Source organism: Pleurodeles waltl, chromosome 10 (assembly GCF_031143425.1).
Source record: "Pleurodeles waltl isolate 20211129_DDA chromosome 10, aPleWal1.hap1.20221129, whole genome shotgun sequence".
Taxonomy (NCBI): Eukaryota; Metazoa; Chordata; class Amphibia; order Caudata; family Salamandridae; genus Pleurodeles; species Pleurodeles waltl.
Window position 1 is genome coordinate 54878353 of NC_090449.1, and position 27592 is coordinate 54905944.

The 27592-nt window shown below is 40.6% G+C and overlaps 1 protein-coding gene across 1 annotated transcript; it reads right to left on the reverse strand.

Moving 5' to 3' along the window:
• LOC138261019 (metalloproteinase inhibitor 1-like) lies at positions 1 to 27381 on the reverse strand. Its single transcript, XM_069209624.1, has 6 exons — positions 27267 to 27381; positions 20482 to 20645; positions 16394 to 16467; positions 13390 to 13495; positions 3715 to 3833; positions 1 to 3101 (listed from the first exon to the last, which is right to left on the reverse strand). The coding sequence occupies exons 2-6, from the start codon at positions 20606 to 20608 to the stop codon at positions 2967 to 2969; spliced, it is 561 nt and encodes a 186-aa protein (XP_069065725.1). The 5' UTR covers positions 20609 to 20645; positions 27267 to 27381; the 3' UTR covers positions 1 to 2966.
• Positions 27382 to 27592: the final 211 nt, after the last annotated feature.

Here is a 27592-nt window from a genome sequence, read left to right on the forward strand (position 1 = left end):
TCAGAGGCAAGGGATATATTTTTATTGAAACCCATTCAGATGTATTAATTGTTGGATGCAAATAATAATTCAGAAACTCATACTTATGTACGAATCATAATAAACTGGCAAGATGGAGAGACAATTGGAGTGAGAGTTTCTGGATGGCATAAGTGGAAAACCGAACAACTATCATGCATACAACTGTCCTGAATGCAGCCATTAGACACATTAAAAGGAGGCTGGAGGACCACTTTGGATTGTATTTACAGAAGCTAAGTAATACATGAGATAAAAAACCAAAACAAATAAAACGAGCAATAACTTTTTAAGCTAAACTTGTTTATGCATATAAACATCAGACGCAATCTCTTGGGATATGTCTATAATAAAATAACTTTTTCTTATAGAGGAACTGAAATGGCCGCTACATGTGTATCGTGTGCTGGTCCCCTTAGTGTTGTAGGCCAAGTGAAGAAGCAATGCTTGTTTGATCGATGTCCACATTTTTGAAGAAGACTGAATTACACGAGGGGAAGGAGATTTTTAACATAGTTTGCAGAGCTCTAGGCAGGTTTTCATATAAATACAGTAGTTTACTGGCATTCCTGGGCAAGGTCACACAAGGGGTTTGTGAAACTGAGTAAACATTATTCACCGATGGGGGAAAAATATAAGAAATTACAAGCATTAGTTGAAAATGCACTTCAGGGTGTCTCAAGTGAAAATTTAATGAGAAGGCATATCTCTTAATAAGAGAAAAACACTTGTTATATGCTAGTTTTCATATGAGAAGAAGACGGGTTTGATTTAAAAATGCCTCCTGCAATACATTTTCTGGTGGAATTGATTCCGCAGAACACATTGGGGGTTATTACAACTTTGGAGGAGGTGTTAACCCATCCCAAAAGTGACGGTAAAGTGACGGATATACCACCAGCCGTATTACGAGTCCATTATATCCTATGGAACTCGTAATACGGCTGGTGGTATATCCGTCACATTTGGGACGGATTAACACCTCCTCCAAAGTTGTAATAATCCCCATTGTCTTCCCCAACTTTCCTCTCCGGCTAAACAGTATGCAAAGTTTTGCACTAGGGTAATTGCCATAATCATGCATCTTTTGTATACTGCAAAGTTACTGGAATTTCATGAGTTACACAAACATATTTTACACACCTGTTTCATGGTTACAATAACTGACACTGCAGCAACAGCTATTTTATTAAATGTTCTTAATTTGTCATGCCACTTAGCTGATGTTTGTATGGTGCATAGAGGTTCCCAGCTACTTCAAATCAAGATACTGGAACTAGTCAGAAGTACTAGTTAAGTAGGTAACAGGTAGCACCATCATTTTTTTAACTAAGGAATGGACTTTCATGTTTCATAAACAGTACATATGATTGGGTCTAAGTAACAATATGTTGATACATACAGCCAAATCTTGCATATAGGTAGAAAGATCAATGCCAACATTAAAATAGTAAAGGGGAACTAAAGCGAGCATTTGGTGCTGGATTGGCGTGTGGCAGGATATGTGAAATGGTCGAAATGGACATGGTGCCCATAGGACATGAACCAAGACTGTCCCATTGACAAGGTGCTAAGTACATCATGCAGCCTACTAAGGAGAACCACATTGCTCACCACTGCTAATGAAACCAAGAGCTCAGTTAGGCAGGTGAGGATTACCTCACCACCATCTCTGGCCTTTGAAGTGCTTTCAGATAGTGAGTATAGGGGTTGAATACAGATTGATAAGGATGAATAAGAGGAGACTGAAGTATGTATTACCGGTATTGGGACAGGCTAGTTTAACTAATAGTTTAATCAATCATTAATATTTTGAAGCAAGCGGGTGGATGCCTATGAGTGGAGTTCAACGGAGGATACTGGATGATAGTGAGAATCATAGATGAAGTGACGTATTAATGCCACCTAATGGTTACTTCTTCGTAAAGGCCCTAATAAGCATAACTGGAAAATAGTATATATATCTCACATAAAGTACACTACTGATGCCGGCTAGTGGTTGCTGCTGCATAGAGGGTCAAATGGTAACTGGATAATAGTGCACATTTGGATGAAGTACAGTACTGATGCCAAATGGTCGTTGCTGATACATAGATGGTTGTAGATAATAGTGCATATCTCAGATGAAGTGTAGGACTGATGCCAAATGGTTGTTGCTCATGCCTAGATGGCCATGTATAATAGTGCATATATCGGATGAAGTACAGTAGATATCTCAACCTGTGGTTGCTCATGAATAGAGGGTCCAATGAAGGTACCTGGATAATAGTGCATTTCTGGGATGATGTTCGTGGTTAACAGTAAATCAACACTTTGGGCCTGATTGTCACCTTGGAAGATGGGATACTCCATTACACACATGACACATCTCCCGTTCAACATATTACAAGTTTCACTATATTCTATGGAACTTGTAAAACGGCGGGCAGGATATCGTCATTTCTGATGGAGTATTCCATCCGCCAAGGTCGTAATCAGGCCCCTTGGGATTGCAGGAGTAGAAGCAAATCATTGATTCATTATCTTTTAGCCCCTTCACTCACGACTACAAATGTTAGAAAATCAGCCGTTCTATCAGTAAAAATGTAATATTGTCAGTATTTGCCATCCCAGCTGTTGCCACAGGGCTTAGGGCCTGATTTATGAAAAGTTAGCGCCGCCTTTACCTCATTGTTTGATGCAAAAGTGGTGCAAACCTACAAAATATAATTATATTAGTAAGTCTGTGCTACTTTTGTGTCAAAAAATGACGTAAGGGTGGTGCTAACATTTCATAAATCAGGCCCTTAGTGCCCACAAGGGAAGTGTTCATCCTCATGCATTATGCAGGCTTTTAAGGGATTTTTCCTACTCATCATTTGCCTCCAAACAATCAATTGGAATGGGTTTCTGTTCCGCTTTGGGATCATCACAAGTGACATTCTCTTGAGAACCTGGCACTAGTGGCACTAGTTAATAGTCTGCCAGCTGCAGATGCCACCCTTCGGAATGCAGGCCTGGTTTGCCACCTGGTTAGCACTGTCGTCATCAAGTTTGCAATGCTGGTCCTTGGATTCACCGGGCTTTGGAAAAGAGGAGATGATCTGATACAGGAGAAGGAAAGAAAATAGATGTTTACTGTGTTGCTTCAAACAAACATCAGCAATGATTATGTCACGATATATATTTATAATTTAGTGGCATAAATATTTTAAAATCAATTACGATCTACTTTTCTAGGAAGAATCAGAGTGGTGTGTCCAGTACATCTTAATTTTTTGATAGAATTTCTACACCAGTGTTTTTAGATTCACAGTCTAAATTAAACTACACATTTTGTTCAAATTATTTATCTTTGATACTTTTCACTAATTGTTATTTATATTGTTCCCAGCCAAAGGCTTGATAAACGTATGTGCAGTGGTAAAAATTCTTCATCAGGAGGAAATACAGCCACCAGGAGCTTATTGATGCCCAGTCTACTACTGAATCGGTATGGAAATTGGATGTACACATTTCAGCTGCGTATATGTATAGCAAAATTACTGCCTTGGAGGAATATAAGCCCTTATGTAGCAGCACATTTACACATGCAAATGTGAGCAGATGGGTTACATTGTCTGTCTATGTATCCATCTCCCTTTTACAGTGTCTGTATTTTTTTTCCCTGATATAAGACCGTAGACTTGATGAGGCCATCAGATTATTCACACTCACTTCACAGCTGCATCCATCTTTATAGGCCCCCCGGATGCCCATGGCCTGCTTGGTTGTCAGCTCACTCCAGGGCTTGACCATACTGCATCCAGACACTTGCAGATCGGGAGACCCAGATCCTGAAAATTAGTGAAAAGAAAAAAAAGCTTATGGTACCATCTGTTGAATGTAAGAATTTGTTCTATGTGCAATTAGAGTAATCTGAATTCTCTCCAGTGTTTCCCACTCCAGGTGGGACCAATTTTGGATCAATCCGGGGCTGTGTTCCATTGGATGGCTCTGAACTCCTACACAGTATGGGTATAAAGGAGCTCTCACATACAAGAGGATAACTTGACATTTGAACTTACAGTTGTAGTTTACCTCTATTTTCAAAGACTGTGTGGTCTTCTGGTCAGCAATTATTATGGGAACATTCTCAGTGTCTGGGCAGCCCAAGCAACTAGCCAGAACCCAGGCATGCCCATTTCTTAGTAAGAGGCTTCAAATCTGCATTTCGGTTGAAATATTTAATCTAGTCTCCTGATTTGCAAGAAAATCTGGCATGAGGTTGTGAATCTCAGAAATTGCAATCAAGTATCCTTTGTCCAGTCATGAATGGTTGGGAAGGAATGGGATGTTTCCAAAGCCTTGTGGCAGGCTGACTGTGCAAGAAAATGCAGGAGTGAAAACATGGAAAAAGACAACTAAATGAGAGGTGGAGAGAGTGAAATAAATAGAGGGAGGTAAGGAGCTTACTAGAGACAAAGAGAGTGTGTGAGGGAGAGAGCAAGTGCAAGTGATAGAAAGGTGGGGCGACCAAGTAAAAAAAGACAGAAATAGGAGCGTGTTCCACAGATGAAGTGTCAACGGGATACAGAGACAAAGAGAAAGAATGAGAGGCATTGCAACTGACATAGCAAAAAGTGCTGCTCCCTCCTCTTCTGGTATGACCTCTCTCACCTGCACACTAGTCAAACTAGACTGGCCAGCAGCTAGAGGGTATATATCATTGGTGCATAGAGTTATCAGTGATTTTCTTTTGCAGGTGCAATCCTGCCAATAATTTCAAAATAATTAATTAGAATTTCTTTTACTAGTACACACCAACAAAACATTTGCGATTTAACATGTTCCTTTCTCTGTATTATTAATGACTCTAAATACATTATTCAGGAACACATTGAATTATCTATCTATATGAGCACCTTGGAGAAGGCAACACTTAGATTTTAAACAACAGTCTAGAAACCTTCTGTCACTTTATCACAGTTTATATAAATCAATTCTGATAGACGTATTTTAAACAGTTGTTTCATTATTATTGTTATCATTGTGTTGAAAGGCTGAGGAGGCAGACAAGCGTGCACCTCAGATTTCCATATATCACAGACCTTATAGCGCCAGGGTTTACCAAACCGTTAAAATAATCCTTATAACTAAGGATATTGTCAAGATAAAGGGGTTCTTGACAGATGGATACTCCTCCCCTTGACACTGATTGGAAGGGTGGCCCTTATTAAAATGTCCATTCTCCCACCACTATTGTTCATATTCTTAAATATTCCCATTTAAATCAACAAGAGCTATTTTAGCGATCTTGATACAGTATTTCAACAGTTTGTGTGGAATCGGAAAGCAACTATGGATAAGTATTCAGCACTTCAACTTGATATCGCACAAGGTGGGCTGGCCCTTCCCCATATTCAAACTTATTAGGAGGCAGCTTTCCCAGAGATGCTGGCAAGAGCATTGGCTAATGAAGGGATGACTGTTTAGTTCGTTTTAGATGCAACGACGCAGGATGTTGGAACTCAGCTTCCAGTTTTTATTAAGATCCCAAAATTTTTAAAAAAAACAGATATAAGCAACTACAGGATTTGAGTGCCCAACTGATACAATTATATCGCTCAAATCACATTTCATCGGGCTATACATTTCTTACCCCTTATACTCCACGGATGTAACGGTTACTTCCTGGGCTGCGGCGCTGAGGCGCCAAGGACATAACTGTTGCATCCTGGACCTGGCTTATGGGGGGAGCACTAGCGCTCCCCCCATGAGCCTCCCACCCCCTCCCATAGGCAGGAATCAAAGGGGAATCGTATCCCCTTCCACCCCCCTCCCAGTGACGTCTGATGACGTCAGCACGCAAATGTGTGCTGACTTCATCAGAGGTCGCCCGATCGGAAGAGAAATGCAAAGCATTTTGTCTTTCGATCAGGGAGTGGGGGCAGGAAGAGGCCTTTTCTTTCATGTCACTTTGACCATTTCGGCAGCCTGATTGTGAAGCGATCGGGCTGCAGAAATGCCCACCAGACACCAAGGATTTTGTGTTTTGATTTGTTTTTGTTTATTTATATATAAGGGGAGCGGCTCCTTCGGCAAGGACCGCTCCCCAGGGGGGCAATTTATTATTAGGCTTTTTCTGCCTTCCCTGGGGGCAGATCGGTCTATTTTGATTAGGACGATCTGCACCCAGGGGGCGAAGAACCCACTAGAAATCAGGGTTAATTTGCTTTTGTTTTTTTACATGTGGGCAGTGACACCTTAGGCAAGGGTCAGTCCCCTGGGGGCAAATTGTTTTTAGGCCATTTCTGTCCCCATTGGGGGGAGATCGGCCTATTTTTCTAAGGCCAATCTGCCCCCAAAGGGGGCAGACACTACCAGACACCAGGGATTTTATTTTTACGTCAGTTTCATGCAAGGGGTGCAACCCCTTACAAAAACGTCGCTCCCCTTGGGGAAAAATTTATTTATCCCATTTCTGCCCCCCTTGGGGGCCAATCAGCCTATTTTTCTTAGGACAATCTGCCCCTGAGTGGAGCAGATACCACTAGATGCCAGGATTTTGTTTGGTGCCAATTTCACGCAAGGAGAGTGACCCCTTAGGCAAGGGTCGCTCCCCTCGGGGAACAATTATTTTAGGCCAATTCTGCCCCAAAGGGGGGAAGATCGGCTATTTTAATTAGGCTGATCAGCCCCCAAGGGGCAGAAAGCTCACCAGAGCCAAGGGAAGATTTTTTTTTTTTTAAAAGAGGGTGGGGTTATGGCCATACCCCCACCCCAAATAAATGGGGACAAAGTTGTTCTGCCCACTGCTGGGCATGTGTGGCAATTACCCCTGTTCCACTCTATGATGGGACGGAAAGCCTATTAGATGACAGGGAATAAAAAAACATAAAAATAGTGGGGTGGTGGCTGCTAACCATTAGAGGCATGGTTATGCTCCCACTCCAACTGAAGGGGGTAACACTCTTTCAGCTCTACCCCCACACACCAAAGCATCTTATCACACAGCAAGCAAGAGGACATTTAATTATTTTGGGATTTAGTTTTACATTTGGGCCATGAGAGCTTTTCTAACTCTCAAAATCGTCCCACTTGGAATGGTGAGGGCTGCATTTTTTGGACTTTGGGACGCTGCATTGTAGAAAAATCTACGAGACCTAGACACATCTGAAAACTAAACATCTGGGTGTGTCCAGGGTGGTGTGCTTCACATGCACCCCACACCATTTTCCTAATCACGATGCCCTGCAAACCTCCAACTTTGCTTGAAATCACACATTTTCCCCAGATTTTTGTGTTCAAACCTTCTGGAATCTGCAGGAATCCACAAAATTCCTACCACCCACCATTGTCGCACCTATACCGGAAACATTTCTGACCCACTTGTCAGCCTAAAGACGTTTTTTTATTCAAACTGCCCTTTTGGACCCACTTTGGTTCACCCTTAATTTCAACATGTTTTTGGCTCTTCCCTGTCACAGGCACTTGGCCCACCTATACAAGTGAGGTATCACTTTTATCGGGAGACTGAGGGGAACATTGGGTGGGTGGAAATTTGTGCTGCTGCGGTGATCCCACATAGGAATGTGGGAAAAATGAGATTGTTTTAGCTAAATTTGAGGTTTGCTGAGGATTCTGGGTAAGAAAACACTGGGGGATCCACGCAAGTCACACCCACGGGTGTCTAGTTTTCAGAAATGTCTGGGTTTGGTAGGTTTCTCTAGATAGCTGCTGAGCTCAGGACCAAAAACGCAGGTGAACCCCCCCCCCCTGGAAAAAACAGGTAGTTTTGATTTTGATAATTTTGATGGGTCCACATAGTGTTTTGTGGCATTTCCTATTGCGGGCACTAGGCCTACCCACACAAGTGAGGTACCATTTTTATCGGGAGACCTGGCGGAATGCTGGGTAGAAGAAAGTTTGTGGCTCCCCTCAGATTCCAGAACTTTGCAGCACTGAAATGTGAGGAAAAAGTGTTTTTTGCCAGATTTTGAGGTTTGCTAAGGTAACAGAACCTGGTGAGAACGCCACAAGTTATCCCATCCTGGGTTCCCCTATGTGTCTAGTTTTCAGAAATGTCAAGGTTTGCTATGTTTTCCTAGGTGCCGGATGAGCTAGAGGCCAAAATCCACAGCTTGGCACATTGCAAAAAACAGGTCAGTTTTCATTGGGAAATTGTGATGTGTCCATGTTGTGTTTTGGGGAATTTCCTGTCGCAGGCACTAGGCCTACCCACACAAGTGTAGTGCCATTTTCATCGGGAGACTTGGGGGAATGCTAAGTCAAAGGAAAGTTGTGGCTCCTATCAGATTCCAGAACTTTCTATCATTGAAATTTGAGGAAATATTGTTTTTGCCACATTTTGAGGTTTGCAAAGGATTCTAGGTAACCGAACCTGGTGAGAGCCCCACAAGTTACCCCATTCCCGGTTCCCCTAGTTGTCTAGTTTTAAAAACTGCACAGGTTTGGTAGGTTTTCCTAAGTGCTGGCTGAGCTAGAGACCAAAATCCACAGCTAGGCACTTTCCAAAAAACACGTCAGTTGTCAATGTAACAATATGATGTGTCCATGTTGCGTTTCCTGTCGCGGGCATTAGGCCTACCCACACAAGTGAGGTACCATTTTTATAGGGAGACTTGGGGGAACACAGAATAGAAGAACAAGTGTTCTTGCCCCTTGTCTTTCTCTACATTGTTTCCTTCCAAATGTAAGACAGTGTGTAAAAAAGACATCTATTTGAGATATGCCCTCTAATTCACATGCAAGTATGGGGACCCCGGTATTCAACATGGGCGTCAGTGTTTTATCAGTTAATTGATTGTAGGAATGCCATGCTCCACATGTAAACTGGGAATCCGGATCAGCTGCGGGTAATAGTAGGATATGTAGGGAAGTAATTTATTATTAATTTCAAATTTTTACGTGAATGGGGCCATCTCCAATCTTTATTATGTTTGCCTTCAACGCATGTTCACTTTATGTGAGCGATGATAGGTATTATTGTTCATTGCATCAGACTTTACACTCTGGTGTTCAGATAGGGTTCCACCTTACGATGATTGGATCGATGTTTCATCTCTAGTCACTTCTCGCTCTTGTTAAAGTGAATTTTCACAAGTTGAATCCACCAAGAGACTAGTTTTGTATTGAGGAGGGGAAATCTAATGGTTCTGTCTGGGTCTTGCTGACTTTGGTATGTGTGTGTTCACCTTAGCATATGTTCACTTTATCAGATCTCGGGTATTTAATGTCAGGGATCCTGTTTTATCCTTCTTTCTGTGAATGTTGTTAAAAAAAAAAGGAAATTGTACTGGACCTATGCACTTTGATTTTGGTAAAGTAAATTTCCACAACCTGAGCCCATCAGGAGACTCGCTTTCTGTTGACATGGGGAAGTCTAATGTCACATTGTGAGCTACTGCAAGGTTTTGTATATGAAATCTAGCACATGTTCACTTTAGCATATGCCCACTTTACTAGACCTCTGCTATTTAATGTTTGGGATCTCATTTTATTTGTTTATCCATGGCTTCTGCTGTATGCTGTACAAAAGAAAATTGGACATGAAGTATGTATTCTGACTTTGCTAAAGTGTATTTGCACCTTTTGAGATCACCAGAATATCAGTGTTGAATTGAGATGGGAAAGTCTAATAGTTTTACGTGCTGCATTGCTCCTTTGTCAAAAGTGTTTTTTTCACTAATTATTGTAAACCTTATTCATTTCTGCTCAATAAAAATAAAATTTTAAAAAACTAAGGATATTGTCAACAGACCAGCAGTAAACATATCAATTTGGACTCCTATAAAAATAAACAAGGTATAAAAATAAATCCGTTTGCAATAGGTAAAGGAGTTCTTCTTAGTGCTGGTGGGTGGACAGAATAGGGTTTCATTATAAACCCCTTTCATAGATGAATTCAGCCATACTTTACATACTCAGTAAATATGTCTATGTGCAAAATTACAATACTCTGCAAGATTAGATTTGTCTATCTTCTAAAAAGATGTCAAGTGGTCCAATGGGCAATAATAAACCATGTTCACTAGAGGAAAAGAAGATGCCTGACTCCACCATCAGGGTTCAGTGAAATCTTAATGAATAACTTAATATAGAGATCTCAGTAAAACTATAGGTACTGTATTTTCAAATAAAAACTCTACCAAAGTATTGATTAATAAAAAAGCACAAGTTACATTTTGAGGTCCAAGCCATATTCTATTACTCTGAGTTGCAAAAGTGTGCACCCACAGTACTGGTATTTGTAGGCAAAATGGTATGGTGTTAAAACATAGGAGAGAACACATATAGTTATCATTTGCAGCATCCCTCTAGCATTCTAATAAATCTATGATTAAAGCAGAATTTTAAAAAAGAGAATAATCTGTTTCATTGATTTTAGCTTATACACAGCTCTTCAAAGCGAGATGGAAGGTGCTGAACTTGGAGGAGTCGGTGGCTCTGTGTAAAAGGGCCAAAGAAAAACAATGAAAAGTCCTTTTTTTATCTGTTTAGTATTTTATCATGCATTGTTTTTTTCCAATAAATTCATGATTGTCTCACCTAACCATTCTGTTTGTGGGCCTGTCTGAATTATCTTTTTGAGATCCTACTGACTTAATTGCCAGAGAGACAAAGAGGTAGTCAATGCCAGGATCCCTGTCAGTTCTCCACAGGATATATGCTTAGTTAGTTTAAATAATGCAATATTTACCCTGAAACTTTACAGTGTTGCTATTAGTTGTAGAACACTGCTGAGAGCATTTGCAAGATCATTCAACGAAATCTTGCATTTCATCTGGGGTAGAAGGGAGACCAAATGAAAACACATTCTTATATAGCCACCCTGGACAAATACATGCATACTATACTCACCATGCAGAGGCCTTTGGGTGCTTGTCACCAAGATGTGGGCTAAATCTGGTTCTCCACTGGATTCATGCCCCCTAAAATTCTTCATCTATTCTTCTATCATATCTGTCACAGGCTTACACATTATGCAACTCATCCATTGCCACTGTTACTGTTCCTGACTCCTGGACAAAAGTGATAAACAACTACTGCTGGTCCTACTTTACTGTCTAATTTAGACCCATCTCACTGCTTCCCATGCAGGTTAAAGTCATGAAGAAGGCAGGGAACTCCCGCCTATCTGCATTGCTTGAGAACAATAATCTTTTGGATAGATCGCAGTCAGGCATTAAGCCTGCGCATGACATCAAGAATACCTTGCTGGCTGTGAGACGATATCAGAGGCATCCTGGACTGGAGGGGAGCTGCTCCCCTGGTCTTACTAGATCTATCCATAACCTTTGAAACTGTCTCCCACACTGCTTTTCTATACAAACTCACAGAGGTATCGGTAAGCAAGCCCTAATTTGGGATCAATCTTTTCTAAGTGACATGCCAGTAAGCTTCTTCCCTCCTATCCAGTCACAAGATTGTAATATATATTGTGGAGTGCAACGGGGCTCATCATTTAGTATCTATGTGGTTCCACAAGCCAAGCTGATAACATCTCACCAATTCAACACCACATCCTATGCCACGCATTTACAGATCATCGTCTCTATTACAGGAGTCTTCGCCACAAAACATTCCATCCTCTGCAGCTGTATGTCTAAAGTCACAAACTGTATCCATTAAATTGCCTACAATGTAATAGAAGAATACAGAGGTACTGATCTTTGTCAGGCAACATATTTTCTGGTTGTCTAGCTGCTGGTCCCTGCAACTGGGTGCTGTCCCTGTCCCAGCCAGCCTGCCAGAACCTGGGTGTTTTTTTATCACAAATTTACCTTTGTTGTCCACATCGTTAAGGCACACGCTGCTACAGGCTTCTATGTTCTCAATATGCTGAGAATGTTTCTTTCCCTTCTACTGTTATCATCCTGTAAAACAGTGGTGAAGGCACTGGTTTCTTCTGTCTGGACAATGGCATCTCCTTATTCCAAAGCCTTCCTGGTTACGTAGGCAACCAACTGTAGATTGTTCAGAAAACAGCTGCTAGAAGTTTAGTCAATGTCCCCGCTTGTAAACCCAGAAAACATAATTTTCTATCACTTCATTGGCAGACAATACAGAGACAATCTATTTTCAGGGTGCTATGTATCATTCACTGAGCACTCAATAACAAAGATCTTCTTTACACCAGGAACAGATTGTTCTAGCTCCCTTCGATTCTCCACCATGCACCTAGCAACAATGTAAAAATGTGTATGAGCAGATCCTTTTCTGATCTTTCTGCAAGAGCATCTGTTAATTTTGTTCTATCAGACATATCTCTAATCATTCACTCCTTCACTCTTTCAAGGGAAATAATTAAGGCTTGGCTATTCCTAAAATGTATCTCCTCTCAAAATTCAGATTCTATATTGAGAAAGTAAAAGGAGTCCTGAGGAAATCAAAAAGGATGGAGAAGGATTGTCGAGAAGAAATATCGAACTTTTTGGCCAAATACATCACAGTTGTGGAGCAGTCAGAGTAGAGAGAACAATTTCTGCTTGTAGATAGTCCTCTATGTAATCTGCTGTGTCCCTTTCCGAAGAGCACGAATAATGAACACCAGAAAATAACCATCACAAAGGCAAAAAAGGTCATACCCAACAGAGAACAGGTCAGTCAATGAAAGAGAAAGGTTATGAAGCGAACATACATAGAGTGTTCCAGAGTTTAAGGCCCATAAGTGGGAGCGATGCATGTTCTTAACCCACACAATCCTCACTAAAAAACAGAGCCAGACCGTAGAAGTCAAATAGAAACGTGAACAGCAATCAAATTTAAGAAATAGGTAAACCCTCTTCCGAAACAGTGCACAAGACAGAACAGCTTATGCTGGATTCTTTTCTTGACTCCTCGGGTGCATGCCGCAGCAATAGTTGCAATATTGACCCAGCACAATTGATTTTCCAGACACGGACGATGTTTGTAAAATAGTTCACACTATACAAACTGGTATTGGACTGCTCTTGGCACAAGAATCAGACCACAAATACATTGACCCATCTATGCCAGTTGTGGAATCTGATGTTGTGGGCCTAGGCAACTCCAGATTAGATTAAAAAGGTATTATTGCGGGACAAATCACATTATTTCCATTACCTAAAGCCACTGGGCAAATCTCAGAAATTCAGGTGCACAATCTGAATGTTTTCTGGCCTCGGTTTGTGGTGATCAAGAGAAAGAAGAAGAGGGTTCTGGATTTTTACCGGTTCATTCAACCTACACAATTCCTGTTCCTCTTCGAGTCACGTGCTTCATTGTTGGAGTATAAAAGTACAATTTGACACTTAATATATGTTTTTATGCATTAATTGCTGAGCAACTGAATGTGCATAAACAACATGACAATTTGACCATAGGCATGACTGAAATAAGCAAATAAAGGGCAAATAAAGGGCTTACCTGTTAATACGAAATCGCCAGGATCAGCACGAAGGTCGATGGCTGCCCCAGTGGAAAATTTAATGCGGATACTAGTACCTGTAGACCAATAGCTACCTTTAAAAACCTGGAAAACAACATGAACAAAAATCAATTTCTTGTATAAATTCGGATTCTGATATCTAACCGCACACAAGAAGACAACAGCCCCAGATTATGCTTTCCATCTTCACCTCCATTATCTCTGGTCATATGTCTTTTGTGAAAGAAAACAAATCATCACCCTAATGATGTAGCAGCACAAGAACAAACCACGTGCAACAATCAAGGAATAAGAAGCACATGGATCAGCAAGACATCAAACAGATTTGGTCAAATAGAAAATGTACAGGAGCAGACCAAATACTACAAGTGCCAGATTGAAACCTGGTGCCAGACAACCGGGGATCCTCACACCATTTGAAACAGATGTCTATGAAACCCACTGTGATGTATAGATTGAAGGCCTGATGAAGACCTCAACAGAGTGCAACTTGTGAAGGTCAAAACACGTCAAATATAATACAGCTTAGCTGTTGGTACATTACTGTACCGTGGACAGGACATTTTGGATCCCCAGCCTCAGCAAGACACCCTATTTTTCTAAAAAGAAGCTGAGCAACATCAACAGATTTTTCTTGGTTTTGATACCTTTGAAGTAATTTGCAATAACTATATTTTAAAGCATGTGAATATGTGACTCCCTTAAGTGATGGGCTTTAACATTACAGTCTACACAATACACAAAAAGTTGTAAATATGGACTTGTAGATATACCTCTACATTTGAGTATAGATTTACTACGTTTTGGTATTCACAATTGCTTCAAATAGTAGGTCTGGGAAGCTGAGCCACGCTGAGGTTTCCTGATGCATTACTGGGAATGTCAGGTGGCTTGAAGCATGCAGTCTTATTCCCCATCTGTGGTGTTCTGAGGAAGTCAGCACAAGTGGAATGTAGGTCTCAGTGCCTTTGCAATCCACGTATCCCCTTGTTAGAAACCACAGCTCCTCCACCCCCAACATATATGGGGCTGATCTTTGCTCTTCCAATCTTCGGAGGCAAGTTACTGAAGCTCTTGGCTGGAGTAAATCTCCAACCATTTCCATGATGGAAAGCAGTCAGAGTGCATTTTGGGATTGCCTACAGATGTCCATGTTTGGTGGTGCTCCCAACTACAAATGAAACACTCTTTAAAACACTCCTTCCCACCCTACTGAGTGGCAATTACAAGTGCAAGTTTCTCTGAACTTCTGGCAAATCATAAATACATTTATGTCTTCAGAGGAATCTGTGGTTTCCTGGCTGGAAGAAAAAGGTAAACTTATGTTTATCGACAAATTTACATTTGTGTATCGGGTCAACATGTTTTGATTTACTTGATCACCAAATGTAGACAATGTTATGTGAGAAGTAACACAAAGCATTAAAAATATATAAATGAAAATTTTCAAACAAGAGGGAGACACTAGGGATCAGTTTTAGTGTAATGCCAGGAACTTTAAGATAATTTAAAGCAAAATAAGCTTGTGGCACTTGTAACCAGAAAGTCAGTACATGTTTTGACCTATTGGGGATTTGTTTACATAGAGATTATTTGTTCATGGACCTCACCGCCAACCAACCTACAAAAAGGCGAGCACACTTTGTCAAGTACATATGGATTTGCAATAAGAGTTGATGCTCCCTGCTACAATGAGCCTAGGTGCAGATTGAATACAGTTTCCACCGGATAAGAAGACAGCATCCTTCCAGGCTCTGTTGAATTTACCTCTTCCACCATCGAATCCGCACTGCACATGAATCTAATCAGTATTCACACAATAGCATTGTGTCCGCAGCCTGTCAGCAGTCCTCTGCCCGCTCATGTTATTCACCGTCCTACTGCTGTAAGTTGTGTGCAGCCCCACCCACTTCTCATTCCAGGACACCAGGATCCGTGGCCCACTTGCACTATAGGCTGGCAGACGTTTCTGCACTTATGGCTTATTCCAAGCAGAAAGGTAACTTCAAATTCAATTATAAGCAGTGTTTCTACCTCATTTTAAATCGTAGGTTTTGCACAGATTTTACTGAGACCTCGGCTTTTGCTCTCGCAATCTCCTTCGGGAGAAAGTCGGACAGATTAAAACAGCCTAAGCAGTGCTGGAATGTCCTGTAAAATGAGCTGATTGGACCATGGGCCACACTTTATTCCTCATCTTGTCATCTGGTGCACAAAACAATCTAGTATGGTGCAGTAACGGTATGTCTCTTAGTGGGTTTTTACCCTCAAAATGTTGTCAAGGGTACTGATAGTTCATGGTAATGCTATTGGTAGTTTGGAAATCAGTGACTGTTCCCTGAGAGTCTGTCATCAACCCTCAGCATGTTAAAAGGCAGTTGTTTTAGAACTTAGATCACTTGTCTCAATTAACTGTTTACTATAGCCTTAGAGCCTGCTGTAGGGGGCTACCGGCCATTAAACGCCCTCTCCAGCATTAAAGGCTGAGCCAGAGGGGAGGCTTTTAACAAGGGAACAGGCCTTTAATGTTCTATTTAGAGGGCAGAATGTTCTAGCTACCAAAACAAACGACTCTAGGAGCCCAATGGGGTTAAAATCGTCTTGGGCTCTGTGAGGCTGTGTACAACAACATGGGAATGTTGGAGCTCCTGGCTTCACCAGCTATTAGAAGCCGGGACCACTCTATTGTCTTCAATGGAGGGTCCAACATTCCAACGTTCTAATTGGTGTCGCAATCCATTGCTGCTTTCTTTCTTCCTGTCCCTCTGTGCACACATTACCTCTCTTACTGGCCATAGTACTGTGTAGGGTCCTATTCTTTTTGGATGTCCTTAGGCTGGCATCCTCACCCATGAATGACAGCTGTGTAGCCTGAGATGCATCTGAATTCCCCACATTCTTTACCTACAAGGTTAGGCCCTGACAACAACATCTTCGGATTCACTTTACTTGCTACACAAGAGCGGCAGGAGACTTATTTACCTCTGTTATCTGCAGTTCGTATCCATTCACTGAGTTCTTCATTTCAGCTTCTCTTAGAAACTTGGCTCTTATCACTGTGGGGTATAAAAGATAAAGTCAGCAGACTATCTTTACTTATAATGGAACCTTAAAATTCTTCCCATTATTGGAGGAGGTCATGCTGTAGCTGCGAATGCCAAACCCATGCCCAACAGGCACTTAGGCTGACTTTGGCATCACACTTCTATGCTTTCTTTGGTCAAGAAAGAATTCTTAATATTCATTCTAATAAAAAGCTCACATGGAAATGGCCTGTGAAATGACTGGTGGTGTCTGGGTGTACAATGAATGAGCTTTGTTTAGTCTTTTCTTATGTTTAGTCTCACAACCACACTGCAGATCTTTACGTTTGCCTCATGTAAACACAATCAGCATTCAGAATTACTGAAAATATGAGTATCAATATCTTGTATATCTTCATGAATCCTGCAAGTACTTGGATTCTTTGTCAAGGTTAATACATTTTGCAGCTGCTATATCTGAATTTGAAGCCCCCCACCATATTTTACGAATTTGTCTTTGCAAGCATGTATAAGGGGCACTTTACAGGCAAACTAGTATATCATTTCAGTACATTTTCATGGTTCCACAAAATGTGTTCAGTTGTGTAAATTGGTGTAGATTTTATGTGAGTGAGTATCGGACTTCAGGAAGAAGTGTTGTGAAAATAAAGTCAGACAGTAAACCACATTGAAACACTGCATACCCTGACTACTTTCATAAGTAAATAGAGGATAACAATATTATTCAGTATTTATGAATATTGTTTACCCTAAGGTAGAGTTGGACTACACCTCTTTGGCACCTTTAATTTAGTTATAAGCCTCTAGTAGATAGTACTACGGGTCTTTAAATCAAATGCTCTTAGCGGGCTGCAGCACTCATTGTGCCACCCAAAACATATCTCAAGCCTGCCACTGCAGCTTGCAGAACAGTTGTAAACTCCCATTTCACACTAACACAACTTAAATCTTTTGCCAGGACTAAACCTTCCTTTTTAATACTTATAAGTCACCCTAAGGTAGGCCCTAAAGGCTCACTGGACAAGGTGCATGGCATTTAAAAAGTAGGACATCTGTGCCTACGTTTTACATGTCCTGATAGTGACAAAAACCTAAAGTTGTATTTCACTGTTGCAAGCCTATTTCTCCCATCGGCTAAAACGGGTCACCTTATTACACTTAATAAGTGTTAACTTCAGATTTGGAGCCGGTAGAGAAATTATATTGAGGCGCAAATGAATGGTAATTTAAAATTTATTCTAATAGTGAAGTCGGATTTTTGCTGATAATTTTGAAAATGCCATATTTAGAAAGTTAAAACAAAAAATGCAAAGACAACAGATGATGGGCAGAATGCGAAACAAATCAAACATTCAATGCCAGTCACAGATCTGGGTTTAATCGACCAGTTTTTTTGCTTGCCATGCTATTCCAGTTTGGACCAAGCCATGTGCAAATTAGTCTTGGCTCACTATGCCACTGGATTCAAGCTAGCCTGGTTGATGAAGGGTGATACACTGAAACCTGTCCCAGGATGCTTGTTTCCGGTCCAGGGAGGACCTGGCTTGGCAGTTCGGGCTGGACTTTTCCCATGAGGAACAGGGTCAAGACTGATTTGCATATGGCTGGTTCCAATCTGCGGTGGCGTGGTGAGCATAAGAACTGATAGATTAAACCCAGATCTGTGACTGGGGGTGAATGTTTGATTGATTCGCATTCCATCCCTCTTTTGTGTTTGTTTGCTTCTGTTGCCCAAGTACTCTGAGTATTCTCAGACGTGGGTCCCGGGCTCATTATGCCACTGGATTCAAGCTAGCCTGACTGATGAAGGGTGAAACCAGTCCTGGGGTGCTTGTTTCTGGTCCAGGGAGGACCTGGCCTGGCAGTTCAGGCTGGACTGTTCCATGGGGAACAGGGTCAAGACTGATTTGCATATGTCTGGGTCCACACTGGGGCGGCGTGGTGAGCAAAATAATTGATGGATTAAACCCAGATCTGTGAATTTGGGTGAATATTTGATTGTTTCCGCATTTCGTTCATCATTTGTGTTTGTTTCCTTGTGTTGCCCTAAGTGCACCGACTATGCCCAGACGTGGGTCCCGGGCTTACTATGCCACTGGATTCAAGCTAGCCTGGCTGATGAAGGGTGATACCTTGAACCCAGTCCCAGGATGCTTGTTTCCGGTCCAGGGAGGAGGTCTTGGGGTGGTGCAGTGAGCAAAAGCATGGATGGATTATACCCAGATTAATGACTGGGGTTGAATGTTTGATTGATTTAGTATTCTGTCCATCATTTGTTTTGTTTACTGCTGGAAAGTTAGCATTTTCCTGACCAAATATTTATTTTCATTAAAAAGTATTCTGTTTTTCCTAATTTGCTTTCAGATTTTTCTTGTGTTTTCACTTTATTACTGATTGTGTTGCTGCTTAAATACTTAACACATTACTTCTTAATCTCAATGTTATCCATGAAATCATTTGCATTACAACACTCTCATACCAGTTTAATGGACACCATTTCAGCCCTTTAAACACTCCATAAAACATTACCACACGGAATCCAAAATTAAGAGTACGCTTCCACTTGGAACAACCATAAAATTAAAATTGAAGGGACTTCTCCATCATGGACATCTTGGTCATCAAACAGTATCTTATTTCTCAAAGACCTTTGCCTATCAACTTACCCAAAAACATTTGCGGAACTACAGAAGCCCCACAATGTAGGAACCATTGAATTCTACAACTTCCTCAAATCAAAGGTTGTACAGAAAAATAATTTTACCCTACAAAAATCTGACCTGATTCCATGTCTCTTCAAACAATTCAACTTGCCTCATGGGGCAGCCACAATGTACTCTAAACTCTAAACTCCTCCACCACCAACTAGAAAATCACTTGTAAAACAATGGATAGAATGTGTCCCTATTTCCACCCTTTAACCCTAAACAATACATCTTGAAAAAAGATTTGAGCTTATACCCACAAAAACAAAATTTCGTACACAATCTCATATACAAATGTTGGAACTGCTAATACTCACTAGGCACCCTGAGCTACATGCTATTCCACTGCGAAAAAGCTTTGTTCTATTTGGGACAAGATTCAAAAGGCAATTAAAGCTATTTTCGACATCTGGATTTCCCTTAACATCTGCGCAGTGACTTTAGGTCCTTGGTCTCATACACCTTTCCTGAAATTAAATCCAACAGACATCAGTCTCATTGACCACCTACTAATGATAGTTACAAAAATATCCTTTGTGAATGGAAATCATTCCAAAGCCTATCATACCACACTTGGTAGATGTGGGCCTGCTTTATAAGAAGTGCAGGCAATACACTTTATAAAAACAAGTTCAATTGCCAGACATCACAGAAGTTATGGAATAAATTAGACCGATACATATAAAAACAATTAAGCCTCCATGATTTAGTACACAACATTCTCCCACTCCCAGTCTTATGGCTATCTGCCAAGCCACCTCTCCACCTCTCTTTTTGAGTAATGTTAATAACATCCAACACCAAATCACTGCCATTGCACTACCACTGACATTACTCTCTTCTTTCCTTTTCTTTCTCATACCCCTCTATCTTTCCAGGGTTTCATTTTGTCTTCTTTGTCTTTTTCTTCCAGGGTCTACAATCATTAATGCCTGATAACCCACATATGTGCTTTAGATCTGTTTACCGATTTGAGTATATTGTGTCCTACTCATGGATGTATTTATAGACTACAAGCATTTCCCTCATTATGAATGTTCATTACTCCTCTCTGTTACCTCCCCTTTTCATTCTTATCCCTAAAAACTAATAAAATATTTGGAAATCAACAAAATTGATATGGATAAAGACTAATATTACAGCAGCCATTTGATGTCTTTCTCCAGTCATCTCATGGGCTCATAGTGGAGCAGGGCTGGAGGAACCTTAATAGGCAATGAACATCAACAACTGGAGTCACACATTTCATTTTACAGTTCAATAAGAAACATTTGTCTTACAGCTCAACTGGTGGTTATAAAAACACTTTGTGAGCACTTACCTTCTTCTGAATTGCAGAAGTATGACTGAGGATGGCTATACAAGCAATCAGAGGCACTTGATTGCTGAGAACCCACCAGAAGCAGGAGCACAATAGCTGCAAACAACTTCCACAGCCTACTCTCCATGTTGGTTACCACTTGAGCTCTTCTGCTGTCCTCATGCCTGCTGGATACAAGACATATGTCGATTCATTTCAAATTTTTGAAGTTATGCCTTAGGATTAACTTGTCATCTAGGGCATCAGTGACTTCACCACAGAAACAGAAGCACAGATAAGTCAAGCTTTCTTGATCAAACTATTACGTTTGAGGACCTACAGGAATGTCAGTATAGGCATACTACAGGGAAACACAATATGTCACTGTGGAAAAGAGGTGTTGAAGGGACCTAGTACGTCCTTACAATTGACCATGATCCTTGTACACCTACTTTGGAGAAAGGCATCAAAACTCACATTTGAACAGCATTTCTGCAACACATTTTTAAGCACATGTGACACTGAGAAACATCCAGCTCCCAATACTGATAAGTGCACTCTTGTTAGCTTGCTGATACCTATCTATATGGGTTGGGGTATCTTGTGTTGTCGTTTAGAGGGGACCTAACCTGGCAGTTTGGGTTGACTGCTACTGTTGGGGCAAAAATAACACTAATTTGCTTAAGACAGGGCTCTGTCTTGAGTGACATAGGTGGCAAAAATAATGGAATAGGTGCAGATAAAGCAATTGCTAGCCACTCAGATTAATTAAAGCATTTCTTAGGTCACCTTATTGTTTGTTGCAGCAGCCCTATGTCAGTCAGCAAAGTTGCAAGTGATGGGTAGCGGAATCATCTGGGACAAAGTTATGCATGTGATAGCAATGGTATGTGATGATGATCTTCTAAATGAAACACAACACAAGGTGATGTGCATTATACGCATGTCCCTAAAAGACTGCTTGCTAGTGATAGAAGGGTAGCCATCCATGGACACAGGTGGTCATGGATTTCTCCATTGCCATTTACTAACTTCCATGCCCTGTTTTTGCATCAGAAGATGATACGTAAAGTTTAAAATAACAAAGTCATGTAGATTCCTAGCAGAATTTATGCACAAAGCACAATAATGATGCAGTGAACATAGGATGAGAAAGGAAGTGTACACATGGTATCTATTGCTGATGTGAACCAGGGGTTATGTTGCCAATTGTGAAACTTCAATTCTGAACTGTGACTGAGTACTCACTTGTGTGGTAGATAGTTGCACAAGTAAAAATGTAACAATGGGCAAATGGAACACTATACTTTTACTTTTAAACAGTTGTTCTTCAAAGGGACACCATTCGAGCACCAACTGTTCCCGGCATAGGTGAGCACCTTTGGAACCATGGATTCATGACTTGTCTGGATATCCTCCCTTTTGAGGGATCACTGCTAAAGTATCGGAGTCTCCAGTTAAGTCATTTCTTTAAAAAAGTGGATTGTGGAGTTCATCAGGGATTGTCTATTTCACTATTACTGTGTAATTTGAACCTAGGATCAGCTGAATTGTTCATGTACGATGATGATGCATTCTAAACTGTAACAGTGGTTGGCCATTCTCCACTAAATCTAAATCTTTCTAAACCAGAAACTGCCTTCATTCTAGAGGAGCTTCCTCTCTGAGATTCAAGACGTAGCCTCAGCAAGAAACTATTTCATATGATCACTATTGTAAAGATATATTGGGTAAAAAGTGACCTGTCCTTCAAGAACCATGTATTTCTTTTCTGTTTACACAACTTGGTTCTGAGGAATACAAGTTAGCCCTCTATCCACTATATTCTGCAAGAAACCCAAGAATCATTTCACAGTCAGGATTGATAATGGATAGTTAGTTATCAGGAGTGATGCGTTGATGTTTTATATTAGTTTATTGTGAGGAAAAAACATAAACAATATTAAAAAAAACTGAGTGCATCATAGCACAAAAATATGACAGTGACAAAAACATGAAGACAATCGATATGTACAGAGTGCATTAAAAAAGCCAAGGATCAAAGTGAAAGTCCCAGGCGTCTCCCTTGGATCCAGACAGCATATAAATAATTGCTTAGAGTAAAAATATAACGGGGCTGGTGTCCATAAGGATTATCCTGGATACAACTTAATAGTGTCTGACACTATGTTAAAGTATAGCAAGTTGATCCAGATGCTTCAAGCCTTTTTGTACAGTGCACAGACAAATGATAAGTGGTGGGGGGCTCAATCCTGTCTTTAGAAAAAGTCCAAAGTGCTATTTGATATGGATTGTGCTTCCATTTACGGAAACCCACTGACCATCAGGGTATCCAGTCTCAGCTTGATGTGTAAAGTTCTAGCTTGAGATGCCATGACAGATTCTTTATAGGGTTCTAGCACTGGCATACGTTTTTGGCTCAAGAATACATCTGTCAATCCATTAGGTTTTAGGCTTCTACGAGACTTATCAGCCATGTAATTCCAAATGGCTGATTGTACAATATCCCTAATGACCCCTTTTGGAGATAGGGGTTTAATCCAGCGGCTTTTCATCCCTTGAACCTGGAAATACATTTTTATATGGCTTATCCATGTTATCGCATACTCTTTATCCATGTTCTCAAGATTTGACCATGGCTTGATCCAGGAAAGAAGAGGTTTTAAAACAGCTATGTCCCCTACCCTCTTCAGCCCCATGTCGAAGAATACAGAAATGATTGGAGTACTTTGCGGTAGACTGAATAATTACATCATGAAACTATTCTCTTTCGTTGTTAGCTCTCTATCACTCCATGGTCCCCATTTCCGCCACAAAGAGCCTTAGCGTGATAGACCTCAATGACTGGTGAAATCGATCTAGGTGTTGTCGCCTTTTACCTCTTGGTGACTGCAGAGAGTGTATGAAGCAGTATGGTTCTGCTTTTTTGTATTTATGGATAAAAGCATGTTACTTTCAGCCTAAACATTCATAGCCGGCCAATCCATTCATTTTATCCCTAAATGAATCTAGGAGTCAATGCCTTTATTTCAAAGGCATGCCTTTTCTTACATACAAACCTAAAATTGTAAGTCAGTAAAAAGTTACAGAATCACAGTTTGTCTTTGTGACCCAACATCAAAATGTATTTGGTAGGCGTATGTTTAGGGCATCCCTTCCAGATACCAAATTGTACTGTTATGTATTAATGTCCTGGAACCGAATTCTGGTCACAAAACATTAACCCTTTACCAGCTCCTATACGGAAAGAAGTACTCAAGAGTCCCCTTGTCTTTTGTGAACACTGACTAAAACATTTTTCAAAAGTAGACGATGGTCTGGTGGAGCACTGCCTACTCGTATTTTTTAACTCATCACATTTGCCTTTAAAGAAAATGGGTTGCATTTTTTTTTTTTACAAATTCTTTTATTTAAAAGTAAATCACAGACATAGCGGTTTGCTGATCTCAGACGGATTAGTGACCAAGGGGACTAACAAAGATCCTGTCAGTGGACACTAGTTCACAAGACCCAGACAGAACACTGAGACACATTTTAGAAGACATTCCTGATGGGAGAAAGTATTGGAAATTATTGATCAGAGAAAGAATCGGATTATAAAATAGTGAGTTTCATTAAAGACTGTGTAGTACATAATAGAAAAGTAGTTACACCTACGATCATTGACGAAGCTATTTTAAGAAGAAACTGGAAAAAGGGAGTCTTAAAACATTCCTTAAGATCAGTATATAGGGCATGGTCGTTCAACCAGCAAGTAGAGTCTGTATGTAGTTCCACTTGTGAGAATCCAATAAAGTGTTTGGGAGGATTTGAATTAGGGATCACTAGAAGAAGTGAGACCTAGCTTCTAAATCCTTCTTATGAAGTTAAGATGTCAACATATGTTTTTGTAGGTATTAGAAGTGTGTTGTAGAGTAGAGGACTGCTTTCAATTGTGAAAAAGAGTAATGTGATAGACATGTTCATAAGACTTTACCAAACTCAAGCAGCGAAATGAATATCACCGGTGCTACAGTTTTCAGATGGGTGAGCTAAAGTAAGTCTTTGATCTTTCTGGGTGAAGTTTCTTATAGCCTTATTTGTGATACCATAATTGTTCCTGAATAAGCTGTGAAGGGAATCGTTCATGCCCAGGAACACATATTTAGAATAGCCTTAAAGATTCCACAAAAAGAAAGTGATGCCCTTCATTTAATACATTGAGGAGAAACCCTGTGATAACAAATGCCACCTCATTTTGTCTTTTTTAGGGAAAAACCCTGGGGATAAACTGCCATCTAAAGACCTGTACTTCAGTGTTTTGGGTTTTTATCTTTCGGCTATGGAGGAGGGTCCTTCACACTCACCGTCCTTCCTCTCTCTCCCCATGTTTGTGCATGGGGTAACCTGAAACTTTGCATGCACTCAGCCCTCCTCCAGCGGCCAGTTGTAACTATGCAATAGTGATGAGCAAGACACTACCTTTATTGCGTCATAAAGTTATTTGAAAATGTTAACTGGACCATCCGATGAGTGATGTCACTGAAGGTCTCAAAACCCAAGCAGACATCTCAAACAAAGCAACGTTCCAGAATGTCTATTGTTTTTTAATTTTAGAATGCAGGATGGGGCAAAGTGAAATGTCTTTTCTCTTCTCCAGGTTTCCCTTTAAATTCATGATTTAACTACTTTGGAGGGAAGATGCTTTACACACACCTATTCAAACACAAAAACCTTATGCCAGTAGGGGGTACGAATTGAATAAACAAAAGCTAATCCTTGCTAAAGAAGGCAACAGTAATGTTGCATTGCCATAGTTCAAAAGGCATTGACAAGCCCTTACCATCTTTACATGTGTCATATTTCAATCTCTATTAAGTTCATGTCACCTCTTGCTAAAATGTAGTTATGAGAAACTAAAAACCCTTTTTGTAGGAGCGTTTGGCTCTCGTCCTGAACTGCGGGAGGGTAGGCAACCCAGGCAAATACTCAAGGGCTGATTCACAAACTGCATTGTATAGTATGTAAGGTAGTACTACATTAGTCCTACTCACTCAAATGCAACTTCACAAACCTATGGGTGGAAATCTCCACCTCCACCTCTCCTTTCATTTACATGGGGAGATCCTTACATATAGACATTTACCTCTTAGTTGTGAATGTAGGAGGAACTGGAAGAGTGGCTGGAAAATTGGGAATTCTTACAACAAAATGGTGCAGTTACGGAGAAGTAAGGAGTGGCTTGAGGAGAGCTAAGGGGTGTTTAGGGAGGCACCCCACCCCCAAAAGAGTAAGCCCATGGTTATTTACAAAGAGCACTTCTCAAGTTTCTGCACCCCAAAATGACCCAAAAAAGTACTAAACGAACACCAGCTGAGATCCAAGGTAAGTCCAGCACCCCACATCCAACCACTGATGCTGCAGCACTCTTTTATGGAAAGTAATAGAGGCAGAGACTTAAAATAAAGCTCCACCAGAAATAATGTTAAAATAAAATGATATATTGCTACTTTTAATTTAACTAAAATTCAAATTTCCATATACCTTACAATAATGAAATCCCCGTCCAGGCATTAGAGAATTCCACCGTCAGGTGAAAATTTAGGAGTAGTAACGGTTCATGTGAAAAATTAGTTTCATCCATGGTTCGCAGGTAAAGACATGTAAGTCTACACTTTCTATTAAATTTACACTCATAAATAGTAAATAGTCAAAAGTAGGATATTTATTTTAAAGGTGAAGAGTAAATGTACACATGTAAATTTACTTACATGTAAATGGACCATTGTGAATAGACCCCCTGATATTTACTGGGACTTTGGCAGCTAAAATGGAGGAGTGGTTGTTGAACCAGATGGCTTGGTAAGCTTGGTCCACCTAAAATGTTGCATTTTAAAGTCCCCTTTTGCCTGCAGACAAAACCTCATAAAAAGCTCTGTAAGCGAATACTAGAGTAGGGCTGAGTGGTGGGGACACATGTTGCGAAGCGAGCCATGTTTAGTGAAAGAGACAAATAAAGCTATCATGAGAAAACATGTAAAAAGGACAGAGAGAGCAGCAAAGATGGATGGATGGACGGGTGGGCGGGCGGACTCAGACAGACGGACAGATGGATGGGCAGATGGACGGACGGATGAATTGATGGATGGATGAGTGATATAATTAATTGTGGAATGGAGGGGTGGATGGGTGGATAGAAAGGTGAAAGAGAGATTTCATTGATGCATAGAAGAGTGAGAAGATGATTGGATGGATTAGTAGATGTATGGGCGACGGAAAATATTCCAGGAAAGATTGGGTTTAATGGATTTGCTAATAGACTTTCATCAGAGTTTTGGTTCAAAATAGGGAATTTTCTTTTATACCAACTCCATGACTTGAGGTGTTTCCTACTGGTGGTTTTACTGTTCCCTTTCTGAGTTTTGTGAGGCCGGAATGACGTTTACTAGGAGAAACTGATTTTACTGCATGGTAAAAAGAAATGTTTTACCTCGCCTAGACCTGCAAAACGAGGAATGTGTGAATATTTTTCCATGCAGATTTTTCCAGGTAAAACCTGGAAGAGTTTTTGTGGGGAAAATTTGAGTCTGAGTCAATCAAATACAGGAGCAACACCCTTCACGTGTCATAAAACGGTACCAATAATGTACTCGGAAACAAAGTGACGAATAACATTTTTTCCAGTTTTGAGATTATCCTTCATGACAAACTACCTCCCACATGTCATTCTAATTCTTGACAAAAAGTATGTACTAAAACTTTTTTTTCCAAATATTAGCAGCGAGTTTCAAAGGTACACACTTCCCTTCGGCATTTAAAGTGCTCACCCTGTACAAACCTGCAGCTGTCTCTCTTCTGAGCCTTCAAGGTATGTAGCAAAAGTCCTGCCCAGCGCTGCAGTGTGTGCCAGTCCTAGTGTTGGCACACCTTTAATTTCATGTGAGTAGGTGGCCTACTTATAGCGCCAGCCCATTGATTGGAAGGTACGTTTGCTTCACGTATTTCATGGTGAGAGGCTGATTGGAAGACCTATCAGAATTGGACAAATGGACACTTTTACCAGAAAACAGGAAGTGTCTGTGTGTGCGTGTGTGTGTGTGTGTGTGTGTGTGTGTGTGTGTGTGTGTGCCACTGGGACACACAAAAAGTTTGG